Below are 19,174 nucleotides of genomic sequence, written 5' to 3'. Positions count from 1 at the left end.
GCAAAAATCGTGGCCAACTCCTGTGCAGAGGGTAACTTCTTGAGAGGAACACAGTGGCACATTTTGGAAAACCGATCCACAATCATGAGAATGACCGTATGGCCTCGGGATGCAGGGAGGTCCACAATGAAATCCATCCCCAGGTGTGACCATGGGCGCTCCCCAGTGGCTATGGGTTGCAAAAGACCCAACGGAAGGTGCCGAGGGGACTTACTCTGGGCACAAACGGAGCATGCCGCTACATATGCGGCGATGTCGGAACGTAGGGAAGGCCACCAGAACTGACGTGAAACAGCCCAGCACAGCTGATTCTTTCCAGGATGCCCCGCGGTCTTGGAGTTATGGTAGGTTCGCAACAACCGAGTGCGCAACTCCTCAGGCACAAAACATCTGCCATTGGGTCTCCCAGAGGGAGCACCAGATTGAGCCGCCAAAATCTGCTCACCCAGGGGAGAGGTCAGGCTGATGCGAATGGCGGCCAGGATCTGATTCGGAGGTATGACCGAAGTCGGAATCGACTCCTCCCTGGACAGGTCGGAGTACTGCCGTGATAAGGCATCCGCCCTGATGTTCTTGGAACCGGGTAGGTAGGAGACCACGTAATTAAAACGTGACAAGAACAGAGCCCATCTGGCCTGACGTGGTGTCAATCTCTTGGCCTCAGAAAGGTAGGTCAGATTCTTGTGGTCCGTCAGGATGAGGACCAGAACCACCGAACCCTCGAGCAAGTGCCTCCATTCTTTAAGGGCCTGCACGATGGCCAATAACTCCCTGTCACCAATCTGATAGTTGCACTCCGCGGAAGACAGTTTCCGGGAGTAAAACCCACAAGGAAGCAGAGGACCCTCTGGTGTTCTACGCTGAGACAGAAGGGCGCCTACTCCCGTCTCAGACGCGTCCACCTCGAGGACAAAGGGCAACCCAGGGTTGGGATGCGACAGAATCGGAGCCGACACAAAGGCGGACTTTAGAGCCTCAAAAGCTCGGATGGCCTCGAGCGGCCAGACCTGGGAATTACTGCCCTTCCTGGTCAGATCCGTGAGAGGCTTGGCTAGCATGGAAAAGTCCCTGATGAACTTCCGATAATAATTGGCGAAGCCCAAAAAGCGCTGCAGGGAGCGAAGACCACTGGGCTGGGGCCACTGTAGGACAGCCGAAACCTTCTCAGGATCCATGGAGAACCCCTCAGCGGAAATGATGTAACCTAAGAAGGTTACCTGGGATCGGTGAAATTCGCATTTCTCAAGCTTACCGAACAGCTTGTTCTCTCGTAACCGTTGCAACAGTCGTCTGACATCCAGAATGTGGGTCTCCATGGATTCAGAATATACCAAGATGTCATCCAAATAGACCACCACACACTGCTGCAACAGGTCACGGAAAACATCGTTGATGAATTCCTGAAAGACTGCGGGCGCATTGCACAACCCAAAGGGCATAACCAAGGATTCATAATGACCGGTCCTGGTGTTAAACGCGGTCTTCCACTCATCGCCCGCCTTGATCCTTACGAGGTTATATGCCGCCCTCAGGTCGAGTTTGGTAAAGACCGTGGCCCCTTTAAGGCGATCGAACAGCTCGGAAATCAAGGGTATCGGGTAAGCGTTCTTGATCGTGATGCGATTGAGACCCCTGTAATCGATGCAAGGCCTCAACTCACCGCCCTTCTTTTTCACAAAGAAAAATCCAGCCCCTGCCGGAGACGAGGATTTGCGAATGTGTCCGCGTGAAAGCGCCTCCTTCACGTACTCCTCCATGGCCTCATTCTCTGCTACCGACAGTGGATAGACCTTGCCACGAGGAGGAACGGCACCAGGTTGTAACTCGATGGCCCAATCGTATGGGCGGTGCGGAGGTAGGGCAACCGCGCGCACCTTATCGAATACATCCCGGTACTCCTCGTATTCAGGAGGCAACAGAGAGTCCGAGGAAGTACACAGCAACTTGACAGGCCCATGGATGCAACTAGCCCCATACTGTGGAGACCACGAGAGGATCTCGGCCGATCTCCAATCGAAAGTCGGATTATGCTTCTGGAGCCAGGGGTACCCCAAGACCACCGAGTAGTGTGGAGACGAAATAACCTGGAAGCAGACCGACTCTCTGTGAACGGCACCAATGGCTATCCCCACTGGAAGGGTCTCATGAGTCACGTGTGGCGGCAGAAGGGGTCTGCCGTCTATCGCCTCAAGAGCCAGTGGAGAACCTCGGGCCTGCAGAGGAATGGAATTGGCGGCAGCGAACACACTATCAATGAACAAACCACCAGCACCAGAGTCCACCAACGCCTGGGTCGTCACTGAGCCCTCGACCCAGGAGAGGACAACAGTGATCAGTGGTTTGTCAACACGGGAAACCGGGGACGAGGAGACTCCGCCCAAGATCTGCCCCCGACAGGATCTCAGGTGCGAGCGTTTCCCGGACGGTTCGGACATGCCAACCGAAAATGCCCACCGAGACCACAGTACATGCATCGGCCCTCGCGTCTCCGGAGTACCCTCTCCCCCTCGGACAGGCGAGCAAAGCCCAGCTGCATGGGTTCATCCCCAGCCAAGTCATCCCCAGGAGGCGTGGGAGGAGAGGGAGGCGCGGGTGGGACAGCAAAGGTAGGCGCCAATCTGTTAGGAGGCCTCCGCAGACTCTCCTTTAAAGGAAGGTCTCTCCCTGAGTCTGGTGTCAATCAAAATCAGGAAAGAAATAAGAGACTCGAGCTCCACTGGTAGGTCCTTAGCTGCAACCTCATCCTTCAAGGCATCCGAGAAGAGACCATGAGAGAAAGCAGCGACCAGAGCCTCATTATTCCAGCCCACCTCTGCTGCCAGGGTACGAAACTCAATGGCGTATTCAGCTACGGATCGTGAACCCTGTCTGATGGACATAAGGAGCTTCGCAGCAGAGGCAGCATGAGCCGGCACATCGAATACCCTCCGAAGAGAAGCAACAAAACCGGAAAACTCGGCAACCACCGGATTGTTGTTCTCCCATAAAGGGCTGGCCCAGGCCAAGGCCTTGTCCGAGAGCAGCGAAATTAAGAAGCCCACCTTTGATCTCTCAGTAGGAAAGGCATGTGGCAGCAACTCGAAATAAATGCCCACCTGGTTGAGGAAACCTCGGCACTGAGTTGGCTCTCCCCCAAAGCGCTGTGGAAGGGGGGCAGAACCGGTCATACCCCGAAACACCGCAGGCGCAACAACAGGTGTCGGGGTAGACTCTGGCGCAACAACCGGAGCGGCAGTAGGAGCGGGCCCAGGAGCGACAACCGACCCATCGGCAACGGGAGCGAAATGAGCCGTGCGTTCAAGCAGGATTTGCAACGCCACAGCGAACTGACCCAACAGGTGATCCTGCTGATCAAGTCTGGCAACCAGCGTGGGTAGCGAGGATGGCCCTGTACCGTCAGAATTCATGGCTTGGTCCTAATGTCACGGAACCATGAACCAGACGTACAACAACAGATAAGTGAAAATAAGAAGGCTTTATTGAAAATCAAGCTGTAAAGCAAAAGTCCAAACGGATGGCAAAACCGAAGCAGAGTCTTTGCGAAGCCAGAGGTCAGGAGCCAGGAGGGTAGTCAGACGAAGCCGGGATCAGGAACCAGCAGGGTAGTCAGACGAAGCCAGGATCAGGAACCAGCAGGGTAATCAGACGAAGCCAGGATCAGGAACCAGAAGCAGCAGCAGTCTTAGAAGCATGTGAACACAGGAGGACCAAGCAAGGAACTGAAGCCACAGACCTCCTATATATATGAGCTAGGCATCCAGCTCCTCCCAGTGGGAAGGAGAAGCCGCAGAGTGGGAGGCTACAAGAAACCCAGAAACCAAGATGGCCGCCAGCACATGTCAAACGAAGGAGAACAGCAAGAAGGTAAGACCATGACAGTTTCGTTCTTGTCCCCCAGCAAAGTGTTTTCCTTCCAACTCTGGGCTGTTCTCAGACCGCTTACAGGGTCTGTTTCGGGCAGTACAAGCCCTGCTTTTTCAAGGGGTGATTGTCCCAGTTCCAACTTTGGAAAGTTTTAAGGGTTTTTACTCAAACCTGTTCACAGTCCCCAGGAAGGGAGGCAAAGTGCGTCCAATCCTAGACCTCAAAGCACTCAACTGCTTTCACTTTGGCTGGGAAAATCCTTCCCCCCCCTTGTTTTGGACAATGGTCACCACAGATGCCAGCCTGTCCGGCTGGGTAGGTGTCCTCGGCAAGCATTCTGCTCGGGGGATCTGGATGCTGGAAGAGTCCAGACTACCGATCAATGTCATGGAACTCCGAGCAATCAGACTGTCAGAATCATTGGACGGATCATCTTCATGGTTGTCTAGTGCGCACTCAGTTGGACAATGCAATGGCCGTGGTTTGTCAATCACCAAGGGGGCACAAGAGTGTTCTGGAGGTAGCTGGCATTCTAAGGTGGGCAAAACGGTTTGTTCCAGCCCTCTCCCCTGTACACATTCCTTGGTCATCAGGCGTTGGACCAACGGGAGTGGTCCCTTTTTATCTGGAGGTGTTTCATCAGCTGTGTCTCCGGTGGGGCACCCCGAGGTGGATCTGTTGGTGTATCGGCTCAACAGAAAGGTGCAGAGGTTTGGGGCTTGGTCAGGGGATCCTCTGGCAGATGCCAGCTGGTGTCCCCGTGGGGTCAGTATTGTCGGATCTACGCCTTCCCTCCTCTCAAGCGTCTGCCAAGACTTCTATGCAGTATCGAGGCAGAAGGGATTTCGGTCATCTTAGTGGCTCCAGCCTGGCCTTGTCTGGCTTGGTACACTGATCTGGTGTGGCTGGTCGCCGATGTTCCTTGGAAGCTTCCTCTCAGGGTGGATCTCCTGTTCCAAGGATTGATCTTCCATCCTGCTTTACAGTCGCTGGCTTTAACGGCCTGGGGTTTATCTGAATCAGTGATTCCTACACTGTTGAAAGCTGAGAAATCTACTTCTAGGAAGTTCATCCTCGCTCCTTCTTGGTGACTCGGATCCTAATCTTCCTTCAACAGGGGGTTGAACAGAAGTTGCCCTTGAGTACCATCAAGGGCCAGGTGCCGGCTTTGGCAGTCTTCTTCCAACGACCTTTGGCCACACACTCCCTGGTGCGTAACCTTCTTTCTGATTTGTCCACCGCAATATCGTAGCCCACTAAAAGTCGCTGAACGCTGCCATTACTAGTGAAATAAATAAATTAAAATTTCATAAATATATCCCATAGTTTTTGGACGCTATAACTTTTGTGCAAACCAATCAATATATACTTTTGGGATTCTTTTTACCGAAAATATGTAGCAGAATACATTTTGGCATAAAATAATGAAGAAATTTGATTTACCTTTTTTTTTTTTTTTTTTTTTTTTTTTGGATGTATGTTATAGCAGTAAGTGAAAATTATTATTCTTTTTTTTTTTTTTTTTGTCAAAATTGTCAGCCTTTTTTTGTTTATAGCGCAAAAAAACAAAACGCATAGAGGTGATGAAATAACATCAAAGGAAAGCTCTATTTTGTGGGAAAAAAAGGACATGCATTTGGGTACAGCATTGCACAACAGCGCAATTGTCAGTTATTCTAACGCAATGCCATATCGCAAAAAATTGCCTGGTCATGAAGGGGGTAAAACCTCTTAGAGATCAAGTGGTTAAAGTATGGTCAAAAGTTAAAATCCTATATTTATTCCTATATTATTTTTCAGTTACTCCTATTAATCTGAATGAATGAAGTTTCTAAACTTAGGCTGGATACACGCTATACAATTTTCTTTAGATTTTTTCCTTTAGGTTTACCAAAACCACATAATATGAGGTCAAATCTAAACACTTTCAATTTGTATCCAGCTAGGCAGGCCCTTGCACTACATAGTTGGAGGTAAATCTAAAGGAAATCTAACAACAAAAGTTGTATAGTATGTATCCAGGCTTAGTGATACTAAAGCTTTTCTTTTTTAAAATAACAAACATGTTATACTTGGCTGCTCTGTGTAGTGGTTTTGCACAGAGCAGCCTGGATCCTCCTCTTTTCGGGTCCCTCGCCAGCGCTTCTGGCTCCCCACAGCATGCAACTTGTTCAGGGAGTACCCAAGCAGGCGCGCTCCCGACCTGCGGTTGTGTGTTCATTCACACACGAAACTCCAGTTCGGCCCCACCCCCTCTGTCTCCCGATTGGCTCACTGACTGTGATTGACTGCAACGGGAGCCAACTCCTGCTGTGCCGCCAAAAGCTAATCAGAAGTGTGAGTCCCTGGAGAGGCAAGGCTCATGTGGACATCACTGGATCAAGGTGGGGCTCAGTTAAGTAATAGGGGAGTCTGGGGGGCCCCTGTACACAGGTTTTTTACCTTCATGCATAGAATGCATGAAGGTTAAAAACCTTGTGCTTTTACAACAACTTTAATTTGTGAAGATCCCCACACATTAACTTCTTTGAATTTTGTGATACCTATTCACCCTGTGAATAAGCACTGCTGTGTCACAGAATTCAGAGCCTGCTTGGCAGTTGCTGAGAGGAGGAGTTTCAGGAGGCGAAGTCAATACTGGAATCATTGCTTGAAGGCAGCAAGGTACCATGCGATACATAGTCCTTATGAATTTAAAGTGAACATGAAAGTGAGATGTTCTGGTATGGCTGGTCAGCAAGCCATTGATCTCGATCTGGGTTTGCCAACCGGCCGCCCTGGAGCATAGGCATATTTAACAACCTCTGTAGCTTAAGTTTGCCCTAGATGAGGACTGTGCAGCTCTGGTCACTAGAGGAATCCTTTATGCTAAAAGCCTTGTATGGGTTGCCCCTTACTTTTACTCAGTCACAGAACTCAGATCAAGGTCTATACCGGCTTTCCCCTCAACACACTTAAAAGTAGCCCTCTATCAGGATCTCAGAACCGCCAAAGTCAGAATCAGTTGCCAGTGACCAAAAAACATAAAGCATTCACACCTTGGCATTTTGAATTTTGATTCTGCCCGCTATTTCAAAACTCCCAAGTGTGAATAACAAATTTCAGAACGCACATTTGAGATGCCATTTTTGAATAGCACCTAAAATCGTAGTGCGGGTCTGCTGTGACTGTCACGTGAAATCCAGCAGCGTGAAGCTTGTCTCCCTAAAAAAGTTCAGGAGCTTTATTTGGGCAACATGCTTTATGGAATGCGGTTCGTCATAAAAGCAGCATGTTTTATCGCGGATGTACCGCACCACGATTTTAGGTGACATTCAAATGAATGCCATCTCAAATGTGCATTCTGCAATGTGTCATTCACACTACACTGAGGTTTGAATGCAGCCTAAATACTGCCTGCCCTCCTATTAACCATCAGACACTGAGCAATGGAGCGGGTCCAGGAGAGGGAACCGAGCTCAGCATGATGCACATGAACATGTCATAGAAAGAAGAATAGAAGAGGTGTGTCGATGGCTTGAAGCATGTTCTTTTAGCTATTTCTTTAGAAAGTGGTCATAGCCCAGTCTCTGCAAATGTCTGTGGGCTGTGGATTAACATCACTAATGGTGAGTCCTATAGATACTTACATTTTGTAGCAACACTAATTTTTATGTATCTGCTTATTCTAGGCAGACTCCCGTGTTCTTCGTGTGAAAGTCATTTCAGGAATTGGATTGGCAAAGAAAGACCTATTAGGAGCAAGGTAAATGAATCTCTTCTGGTATATTATTCAGTTTTTGTGTCTTGAATTTAATTTATTTTGTTCCGATTCCTCACAATTTAGATCGAGGTAAGAGTAACAAAAGAACATAACATAGTACTAGAATATAAAGCTGTACTTAAAATTAAGTTATGCGCCTTAAAGTAAACTTACCCTGGCATTAAACCATTTCTAAGGTAACCGTGCAACAGGTTAGTAGCCCTTTAGTGCCTACAGGTACCTGTATTAGTGCTCAGATCCGTTTCTTTGTCTCCGTTTAGCCCCCTTGAAACCTAGATCCAGGCTGCACATGTAAATTCCCCTTCTGTCCCAGTCAAGTTTATTCCTGACTTTCCTGGTTTTATGTCTCACCCATGAAATTGAACTGTGAATTGCCAGAACTTCAGTGGGAAGTGTCATGGCTTAGTGCCAGGATGGGGTGTAATTAAAGTGGTACTAAAGACAATTAAAAAAAAAATGAAAACCATAAAAATTTTACTTCTCTTTCGTTCATTGACGGGCACAGCCCTTGATTCTTTTTATCTATTGGGTTATACTTCCTACAGGAGTAGGACACTAGGCAGGAAAAAGCTTGACTACCCCTATGGGCAGTCCCAAGCGGTATACACCCACTCTCCGCTATTTTCTGCCTAGTTTGGAGTAAGGACCTAGTGCTTTTAAGGGGGGCCTGTTGGTGTTGCTGCTGGCCGGGTTTTTTCCTGGTGCGCAACGGGGGGGGGGGGGGGGGTAGGTGGGTTGAGCAGGGTTCCCCGCCACCCTGGCAAGCACCAGCGGCTTAGTACATCCTGGTCATAGTCAAACCAGCACTGCAGTAACACTTGGTGACATAGCGAGTCCCATAAATGCAGTTCAAGCTGGTGTGGTGGCTAGCTTACGTAGTTTCCCGCAGCCACCAATAATTGGAAGACCGGTCCGTAGAGCCCATGGTGTCCTTCCTAATGTGCTTGCAAATCCTGATTGGGAGCCCACCACTTCTGCAATGTCTGTACACCCCCCATTTACTGGAATTCAGGTGGAAACAGCAGATTTGACTTCCCTTGGTTTTTATTAGCTGTTTTTCACAGAAGATCTTTACAGATCTATTGTGGACCAAAGCAAGTTATATGCCGATCAATTAATCGCTGCAAATCCAAATTTGACCCTTGCCAGAGAATTTGCATTGAAGCATATCACTGTTTCCGAATTTAAAGCCTCTCGGGGCCTATCCCTCCTCATGGGCATTACTAAAAAGAGTGAGTTGCGGTCATATTGGGTCACTGAGCCAAATCATCATATGCCTGTGTTCTCTGCTGCCATGGCCAGGACTAGATGCGAACAAATCTTCATGCACTTCAGTGAAATTAACTCTGTTGTCCTCGGGGTGACCCTGGATATGACAGGCTCCACAAAATTCGGCCCCTTGTAATTCACTTCAACCAGAAGTTTGCAGCCTTGTATATACCCCAACAAGCTGTCTGCGTTTCTGGCTTTCTTGCTTTTAAGCAGTTTCTCCCTAGCAAGCGTGCCAGATATGGGGTCAAGATGTACAAGCTCTGTAACAGGGCAACAGGCTATACATGTAGTTTCCGGATTTACGAGGGAAAAGATAGCAATGTGGAGCCACCCAACTGCCCAGCCTACATGAGGAGCAGGCAAGATTGTTTGGGACTTGGTGTCACCCTTATTCGGAAAGGGGTACCATTTATACGTGGACAAATATTACACAAGTGTGACACTTTTTAGGCACCTTTTTTAATTTTGGAATTGGCGCATGTGGCACTGTGCAACCTAATCGCTGGGGCTTCCCCCAACGGCTTGTAGATTCTGACATAGACAGGGGGGAGAGAGCCTGCTTGAAGTGTAATAAATTGCTTGCAGTGAAGGGAAGGGACACAGGGAATGTTTTTGTTCTGTCCTCCATTCATGCAGATATGACCGCCCAAATTGCAAAGGCGACTGGTGTTGAGAAGCGCCTCTGTGTCCATGAATACAACCTTAACACGGGAGGAGTGGACTTCCAACAACCAGATGATGGCACCGTACTTAATTGCTGTAAGGCCAGACGCTGGTACAAAAAAGTGTCTGTATACTTATTCCATTTGGCTCTGCTGAACGCTTATGTGCTATACAAAGCGTCAGGAAGAAGTGGATCCTTCCTAAAATTCCAGGAAGAGATCGTGGCAGACCTTCTGTATCCAGAAGGTGCTGTGGCCCAAATTCACAATCCAGATGCAGTGAGCCGGCTGCATGAGGCATTTTCCGGATGTTCTCCCTGGTACCCCTACCCAAAGAGCACCCCAAGGAAGATGTGTCTGTAGAAAACGTGGATATAGGCATGACTCCCTCTATTTTTGACCCTCCTGTCCTGGCTAATCTGGTCTCTGCATCGGGGACTGTGTCCGTCGCTACCATGCACTAGTAGAGTATTAGTATAGGGTAGAGCACAGCACAGTCTAGGGCACACTTTCACACAGGGTCTCGAAAGGTGTTGGCTATCGCATTTTCAGAGACCCTAGCTTGGAACAGTTTTTTTACAGTTACAAAAAAAGTGTAAAAAAAGTTACAAAAAAAATTAAAAAGCCAAAAATAGTTGACGTTTTATTGAGGTAATTTTCTGTTCTTACGCTACTTTTCTACTCTTTCTACCTGTGCTGTACTTTATAATATATTATACTGTAATGTTTTATTGTTACTGTGTTTTATTGTTAACCATTGTTTGCTTTGCAGGTACGCCCATCAGCTGCAGCACTGATTTGTTTATTCTGACAGCAACAGCGTTTGCTCTCACCATATACGTAATAAATGATTGCAGAGTTGTGGGAGGTGATTTCACCACCGCAGTTTAAAAAGTGCATATATGGCAAAGTATTGTGCATGGGGTAGATAATTAGCTGCTAGACTGCTTTTACAAGCAGTGGAAGGGGACTCCCGCAGCTTTCCACAGTTTTCTTGGGCTCTCCTGTCCCACCGAGTAACCCGAGACTGCAGCCGGTGGTTCCGTCAGCTGACGATAGAGCTGATTGGAGACCAAAATTGTTCCAATCATCTCTTTGGCCTAAGATATCAAAAGCTAAGAGCATTTCATGACTTCAGTTTCGCCAGATATAAACAGCTCCATTGGGAAATTGGGAAAGTATCTTATCACACCAATCTTGGTGTGGTCAGATGCTTTAAGGGCAGAGGAGAGATCTAGAGTCTAATTGACCTCGATTTTTTTAAAAAGAGTACCCGTCACTACTTATTGCTATCATAGGGAATATTTTTAATTCCCTGTGATAACAATAAAATGATAAAAAAAAAAAAAAAAGAAAGGGAAGGTGTCCAAAATAAAATAAAATAAAGCCAAAGGATCGCAAGCATCATGCTGGTGTCATGTAAACAGAAATTGCCCCGTGCATGTGAGGTATCGTCGCGAATGTCAGATCGAGGGTAGTAATTCTTGCAGTAGACCTCCTCCTGTAAATCTAAATTTGTAAATGCTTTTAAAAATGTACATAGTTTGTTGCCTCTGCTTGGGCGTGCGCAATTTTAAAGCATGTCATGTTTGGTATCTGTACTTGGCATAAGATCATCTCTTATATTTTACCAAACAATTGAGCAATATATAGTGTATTTGTGCATTAAATTAAAAAAAGGGTTTTTTTCCCAAAAAATTGCATTTGGAAACTCTCTGGGCAAATACCGTGTGACAAAAAAATACCAACACCCACCATTTTGTTCTTAGGGCCTCTGCTTTAAAAAAATATCTAAGGTTTGGGGGTTCAAAGTAATTTTCTAGTAAAAAAAAAAAAAAGATTTTTCATGTAAACAAAAAGTGTCTTCAAGTGGTTAGAAGAGTGGATGATGTGTGGCATAAGCTTCTAATATTGGGCATAAAATGCCAGGACAGTTTAAACACCCACCAAATGACCCTTTTTTGGAAAGTAGACACCCCAAGCTTTTTTGCTGAGAGGCATGTTGAGTCGATGGAATGTTTTATATTTTGCGACAAGTTTCGGGAAAATTACAATTTCTCTTTCGTTCATTGACTAACACAGCTCCAGAATCTTCTTGACAATTGGAATATGCTGCCCCCTATAGGATAAGGACACTAGGCAGGGAAAAGCTTTACCACGCCTACGGGACAGTCCCAGGGGGTATACTCCCACTTCCTGCTATAGGCATTCAGTTTTTTCTGCCTAGTCAGGAGTATGGACCTAGTTCCTTGCTGGGATCTCTGGTCCTAGCATTTTTTTCTTTTTTTAACTGATTTTGTTCCTCATTTTTCTGTTCCTGTGAGAACTACAATCAACTGCTGGACTGGATATTCTAGATCCTTATGGTCTACGTCGGCCATGAAATAGCCCCACTGGATGCGGGCTGGCCTGTGAGTTAAAAGTTATGCGAGGACACATACGACCCAATCGCGGCCTGAGAGGTGATCTGTCTGGAGCGGGGCCCACGCAGTTCCACGGTATGGTAAGTAGTTGTCCCCTCTCTCCCCCTTGAACTTTTGATGTGATGGTGGATGTGGGCCCATACCTGGGATAGTGGGACACCCAGGTTCCCCTGCTCCCCAGCCCCTCTAGATCACCGGTCTTTAGTACCCCCTCACCCACTCCCTGGAGGTTGTGAACTGGCTTTTTTCCATGTGCTCTGAAGGGGGGCTTTCTTTGGGGCTGCTGCTGCTGACCGGTTTTCTCCGGGTGCACACCGGGGGTTACAACAGGGTCCTTCATCACCCTGGGGGTTAGTGACCTGGGCAGGGAGGTCCTAAGGTTTCTGGCTGTTGTTTTGGGCTGGTGGAGTGGATGGTTGAAAATTTAGGCCCTGGCTCTCCGGCCTACTGGCCGGACGCTGTTTTGGAGGCCCTGGTGAGTGTCCTGTAGCCACCTACCTCACCTTGGATGGAATCTTTGCCGCTGAGCCTCCACCAAAATTTAGGCCGCGACCTACTAGGCCATACGGCCAGCTTAGCCCCCTTCCCTGCAAGAAGGGGGCGATGTTGGGGTGGTCACCTTTGATGACAGCATGCTGCCATTTTGCCTAGGGCACCCCCCCTTTAGCACTGCGGACCCTCTGGGTTCCTTACCTGTGCGTCCGCATCACAGCGCCGACCCCCTTTAAGGAGGCCATTTATTTTTATGCAGGCCTCTATGGAGGGGCTCGGAGGGCGACCCCCCCCCCTTTTTTGTTTTTTTCACGGGGACCAGTAGGTGGTCCATTCGTGAGTCGTGATTATGTTTCAGGGTGAGCTTAGTATGTAGCGATCCTACTGGGTCTGCGTCCGCACACTTCGAGTGCTCTGATACTGAGGATGATTCCTCTTCTACTGCAGCCGTGCATGCAACTTCGCTTGTGGATGCATTGATTGTATCGGTGTGGGCAACTTTAAAAATTGGAGGATGCAGATGATGCTGTGTCAGAGGTGCCTGTCCCCCTTGGTACCTGCAGTTCCCCAAGAGCGGCAAAAGGTGTCCCCTTTTTCCGCCTACTTGACGAAATTGTCACGAGTCAGTGACCTAAATGCATTAGGTCGGTGCCTAAGCATTTTCGCTAGACGGTATCCCTTTGAAGAGTCCCTGTTAAAACAGTGGACAGTCCCACCTGTGGTAGATTCTTAGGTCTTCAGGACAAATAAAGCCACTTTAATTCCGGTGGAGGAGTCTCCTGGTTTTAAAGACCCCGTTGACAGGTGAGCCGAGACTTTGGTCCGCCACATGTTTCCTGTGGCCAGTTCGGTCCTTAGGCCGGTGTTCACCATAGCATTGGTGTCCCAGACTTTAACTGAGTGGGCAAAGCTTTTGCACCAGGATCTGGAGGGGGGAACAGCTTCCCCCTGCCCTTGCGAGCTGGCGGACCAGTTGGTCCAGAGGTTGGAGTTTTGTCTTTGGTGTCTCTCTGGGTGCTGCTTCCTTGGTTTCTAGGCTGTCCGTGACAGCAGTGGTCCTTTGGCGCATGATATGGCTAAAATGCTGGTCTGCAGACCAGTCTTCCAATACGGTCTTATCTGTTCTCCCTTTTTCAGGGGATCATCTGTTTGGATCTTCCTGGATGATATCCTTAAGGGTCTTATATTGGGAAAGAGTACTCTTCTACCGTAGGCAATACCGTGTTGGCATTATAGCGGCAGCGGTTGATTGCGGTACTGGGTACCTGGACTATCATCTTCTAGGAGCAGAGTCTCCGACTGCTCTAAAGGACAACCTGGTCATTACTCTGCGGACTCTGTAGGAGTTTGTTTGGAAATTGAACTTCCAAAAATCTGCAATGGTTCCGTCCACCAAGTTGAACTATCTGTGTCTGACTCTGAATCGGCTTCAGCCAGGGTGTTGTTTTCCAGGGGGAACTAAAACTCCAAAGCTGCAGGATGAGACTCCGCTCCTGTTGTTCAGCAGTCAGTCTTCTTTCTGGACTTGCGTGCAGGCACTGTGCCTGATGGTGTCTACCTTCGAGGCGGTTCCGGGTGGGGAGGCGGTTTGGGCACGGATGTGCTTAAGGGGTCTGGACTTTGGGGGTGTCAAGAATACCGATCAATGTACTGGAACTTCGGGCGATAAGATTTGTCTGGCTCGTTATACAAATCTGCTTCAGGAGTGCCAGGTAAGGATCTACCGCACAATGCCACGGCTGTGGCGTATGTCTATCACCAAGGGGGAACAAGAAGTGTCCTGGCGGCTCGGGAGGTAGCCGGCCGTAAAGACGAAATCCCAACAGGAAGGTGCAGAGAATTGTGGCAAGGTCTCATGGATCCTCTGGCCGACGTCACAGACGCACTGGTGTCTCCTTGGGGCCAGTACCTTCTGATATATGCCTTTCCCCCGCTGAAACATCTGCCGAGTCTCCTGTGAAGTTTTGAGGCAGAAGGGATGTGGTCTTCCTAGTGGCTCCAGACTGGCCTCGCTGATCTGGTATGGCTGGTCGCCAATGCCCTTGGAGACTTTCTCTCGAAGATTTATTGGCCCGGGGGCCAATCTTCAATCCTGCTTTAGTCGCTGGCTTTACCAGCTTGGCCAGGTGTTGCTGGATAGAGGGTTGCCTGAATCGGTGATTCCCACGTTGTAAAAGACTAAAGGATCTACCTCTAGGAAGGTTTTACTATGGCGCTGAAAGACGTACATTGCGTGGTGTGTGTCTCTTGGGGTTACACCCATTCCATTTTGGTGGCTCAGATTTTGTCATTCCTCTAATGATTTGTTGAGCAGTGCCAGGCCTTGGGTACTGTCAAGGGCCAGATTTTTGGTCTTGGCGGTCTTCTCTTGCTGTCCTTTTGGCTATACATTCTTTGGTTTTCACCTTTTATTCAGGGGGTTCGCCACTTGGCTCCCCAGTACGCTCTCCGTTGCCTCCGTGGGATCTTCATTTGGTGCTGTCAGTTCTCCAGTATCCGCCTTTTCAGAAATATTCCTCTGCTTACATTGTCACAGACGTTAGCCTTCTTGGTGGCTATTACTTCTGCACGCAGGGTGTCGGAGCTTGCTGCGTTGGTTTGGCGTTCACCTTACTTGGTGGTTCACCGAGATAAAGTGGTGCTTCACCCTTGTCAGTCGTTCCTTCTTAAGGTTGTTTCTGGTTTCCATCTTGATAAAGACATTGTGTTGCCTGATCTGTGTTCTAAGCCTGAACATCTTAAGGAGATTGCCTAGCACTCTCTGGCTGTATGTCGGGCGATCAGGGTGTACCTTGCGGTAACCGAGTCGTTTAGGAAATCAGCCTTACTATTTGTCCTTCTGGATGGACCTCGCAAAGGGTTGGTCACATCTGCCATGACCATTTCCAGATGGACAAGACGGGCGGTGGTGCAGGCCTATTCCATCAAGGGTCATGTTCCTCCATTCCCTGTTAAGGAGCTTTCTATGCAGGCGCTTAGTGCCTTTTGGGCCTTCCGCCATCAGGCATCAGTGGTACAGGTTGTTAAGGCGGCTGCCTGGTCTGTGCACACTTTCACAAAATTTTATACAATAGATGTGCTGGCATTTGCGAATGCTGCTTTTGGCCGCAATGTTTTGCAGGCCGCTGTTTGAGAGGATTAGTCTTTTTTGAGGGTGTATGTTTTTTTTCAGATGAGCTCCAATTGTTCCTGGTTGAGCTCCATGTTACCTGGTTGGCTAGGTTTAGCCTTTTGGGAATTTTTTTTTTCTGCTGTGTTTTTTCCCACCCCTCTGTGACATTGCTTTGGGATGTCCCAATACTCAAGAAGATTCTGGAGCTGTGTCCGTTAATGAACGAAAGATAAAAATCCTTTTCTCTGATGTTCATTGATGGACACAGCACCCACTCCTCTATTAAGTTGGGTTATTTTTCTTCTGACACTGCTTGCAACTAAGCTGAATGCCTATAGCAGGGAGTGGGAGTATACCACCTGTGACTGCCCCATAAGCTTGGTAAAACTTTTTCCTGCCTAGTGTCCTGTAGGGGCAGCATACCCAGTGGTCAAAAAGATTCTGGAGCTGTGTCCATCAATGAACATCAGGAAAAATTACGGTAAGGCAAAAATCAATTTTTTTTTTTTTTTACACAAAGTTGTCACTAAATGATATATTGCTCACACTTTCCTTGGATATATGTGGAATGACCCCCCAAAATACATTCTGCTGCTGCTCCTGAGTGCAGGTATACCACGTGGGAGACTTTTTGGGAGCTTAGCTGTGTATTGGACCCCAAAAACCAATCACCGCCTTCAAGTTTTCTAAGGGTATAGATTGCTTATTTTACCTTCTCACTACCCATCACAGTTTCGGAGGCCCTGAAATGTCAAGCTAGCACAACACCCCCCCCCTTTTTGGAAAGTACACTCCAAGCTTTTTTCTGAGAGGCATGTTGAGTCCGTTAAGTATTTTATATTTTGCCACAAGTATCGGGAAAATGCCAAATGTTTTTTTTAACACAAAGTTGTCACTTAAATGATATATAAATGAAGACGTGTTGCCTTCCCTGTGTCCCAGGGCTAAACATCCTAAGGAAATTGCTTTGTATGCCTTGGATGTGGTCCAGGCAATTAGGGTGTACTTGGCAGCTACCGAGTCTTTCAGGAAATCAGACTCTCTATTTGTGCTCACGGGTGGACCTCGCAAAGGGTTGTCCACTTCCTCTGCAACCATTTCCAGATGGAAATTCCATCGGGGTCAGATTCCTCCTTTCCCTGTCATGGCGCACTCTACTAGGGCCTCCTGGGCCTTCCATCATCAGGCGTCAGTAACGCAGGTTTGCAAGGCGGCCACCTGGTCGTAGGTGCACACTTTTACAAAGTTTTATAAAGTGGATATGTTGGCATCTGCGGATGCTTCCTTTGGCCGCAAGGATTTTCAGGCTGCTGTTTAAGAGTACCTGATCCTATTTGAGGGTGTATTGTTTTTTTTCAGGTGGGCTCCAGTTGTTTTAGTTGAGACCCTGTTGCCTGGTTGGCTACATTTTCTTTTGCTGTTTCCCACCCCTCATGTTTGACACTGCTTTGGGACGTCCCAATGGTGAAGAATGACAGGAGTTGTGTCCGTCAATGAACGAAAGAGAAAATGGGATTTTTAACTTACCGTAAGGCTGCATTCACACTTGAGCGTAGCGTTTTCGCGCGTTTTTTACCGCGATTTTCAGGCGTTTTTTTCAGGCGTTTTTGGAGGCAGGCATTGACATCTATCAAAAACGCTGGTAATCAGACCAAAAAGAAGCTCATGTACTTTTTTCAGCTACAGTCGTTTTGCAAAACGCTCAGATGTGAACAGGAGCCATTTAAATGAATGGGGTTTTACTTGTTGGGCGTTTTGGAACGTTTTTTTGAGCGTTTTTGGAGCTGAAAAACACTCAAAAACGCCCAGGTGTGAATGGAGCCTAAAATCCATTTCTCTGATGTTCAGTGACGGACACAGCACCCACCCCTCTGTGGAGTTATAACTATCTTTGACACTGTTTGTAACAAAACTGAGTGACTATAGCAGGGAGAAGGAGTATACCACCTGGGACTACCCATGGCTGAAGCCAGAAATTTTTTTCTGCCTAGTGCCCTACTCCTGTAGAGGCCATATAATCAAATGGTCAAGAATGACAGGAGCTGTGTCCATCAATGAACATCAGAGAAATTAATTTTACGGTAAGTCAATAACCCAATTTTTTGACTTACCGTCAAAATCAATTTCTCTGATGTTGGACGGACACAGCACCCACCCCTCTGTGGAGTTGTAATTCTTCTGACACTGCTAGTAACTAAACTGATTTCCTATAGCAGAGACGGGGAGTATACCCCCTGCGACTGCTCATGGGCGTAGTCAAACTTTTTTTCTGCCTAGTGTCCTACTCCTGTAGGGGGCAGTTTAACTCAATGGTTATGGAGCCTGCTGGATTTTACATGTGATTATTGCTAGTGGCTGTTCATGCACAGTGATTAATTATCTAGCATTTACACAATTTCATTGTGTTTTCTACACAGTGAAGATAACTTCACTATTTAATTTTTTATACGTTTTTGGCAATGCACATCATATATTTAACCAGAGACAGAAACTCACAGAAAATATATGGATAATGTATTTTATAGATTATCTTGTCCAATATGAGGCTTTGCATAAATGCACCCCAGGGTAAGGAAAAAAAGCAGATTCAGTGTTAATCATCTGAGCGATGATGTAAGCAGCATGTAGATCAGGGGTGTCAAACTCGATTTAATCGCGGGCCGCATTAGCAATATGGTTGCCTTCAAAGGGCCGCTTGTATCTGGCTCACGATACATACAGAGTGCAAGGTTCAGGAGTGTGTTACTTACAGAGTGCAAAGTTCATGGGTGAGTGCAGAGTTCAGGGGTGCGCTATGTACAGAGTGCAGAGTTCAGGGGTGCGCTATGTACAGAGTGCAGAGTTCAGGGGTGCGCTATGTACAGAGGGCAGAGTTCAGGGGTGTGCTATGTACAGAGTGCAGAGTCCAGGGGTGTGCTATGTACAGAATGCAGAGTCCAGGGGTGTGCTACAGAGTCCAGGGGTGTGCTATGTGCAGAGTCCAGGGGTGTGCTATGTGCAGAGTCCAGGGGTGTGCTATGTGCAGAGTCCAGGGGTGTGCTATGTGCAGAGTCCAGGGGTGTGCTATGTGCAGAGTCCAGGGGTGTGCTATGTGCAGAGTCCAGGGGTGTGCTATGTGCAGAGTCCAGGGGTGCTCTATGTAGAGAGTGCAGAGTCCAGGGGTGCTCTATGTAGAGAGTGCAGAGTCCAGGGGTGCTCTATGTAGAGAGTGCAGAGTTCAGGGGTGCCCTATGTAGAGAGTGCAGAGTTCAGTGGTGCCCTATGTACAGATTACAAAGTTCAGGGGTGCGCACTATTTACAGTGTGTAGGGTTCAGGAGTATGCTATGCACATTGGGCAACATCTCTCCCACCACTCTCCTCCCATCCCTCTACCTCTGCACATATCTGCCTCCAACCCCCCCCCCCCCCATAAAAGCTTTTTTACATTTATACTCTATCCCACCTTCCTACTAAGCCCAGCTTTGGTACCTCCCTGCGGCTCCCTCCATGCATATTGGGCTGTAGTCAGTAACTCCTTATGTAGGCAGATCTGTGTGTTCAGCTCCAGTGCCAGTATTCAGCTTTGCCCTTTATGTGTTATTTTG

The 19,174-nt window shown here is 47.9% G+C and overlaps 1 protein-coding gene across 2 annotated transcripts in view; it reads left to right on the top strand.

Annotated features, from left to right (window-relative positions):
- Positions 1–19,174, top strand: part of NEDD4 (NEDD4 E3 ubiquitin protein ligase) — a 519,020-nt gene that overhangs the window by 66,326 nt on the left and 433,520 nt on the right. For both annotated transcript variants that reach the window (XM_082253414.1, XM_082253413.1), the window contains exon 2: positions 7,536–7,609. In XM_082253414.1, coding sequence (XP_082109540.1) covers positions 7,536–7,609 — 74 coding nt within the window. The remainder of the gene's footprint in view (positions 1–7,535; positions 7,610–19,174) is intronic.

The sequence above is a fragment of the Pelophylax lessonae genome, assembly GCF_965119305.1.
Source record: "Pelophylax lessonae genome assembly, chromosome: 4".
In the NCBI taxonomy this organism is placed as follows: domain Eukaryota; kingdom Metazoa; phylum Chordata; class Amphibia; order Anura; family Ranidae; genus Pelophylax; species Pelophylax lessonae.
This window is presented reverse-complemented; position numbering and strand designations above follow the sequence as displayed.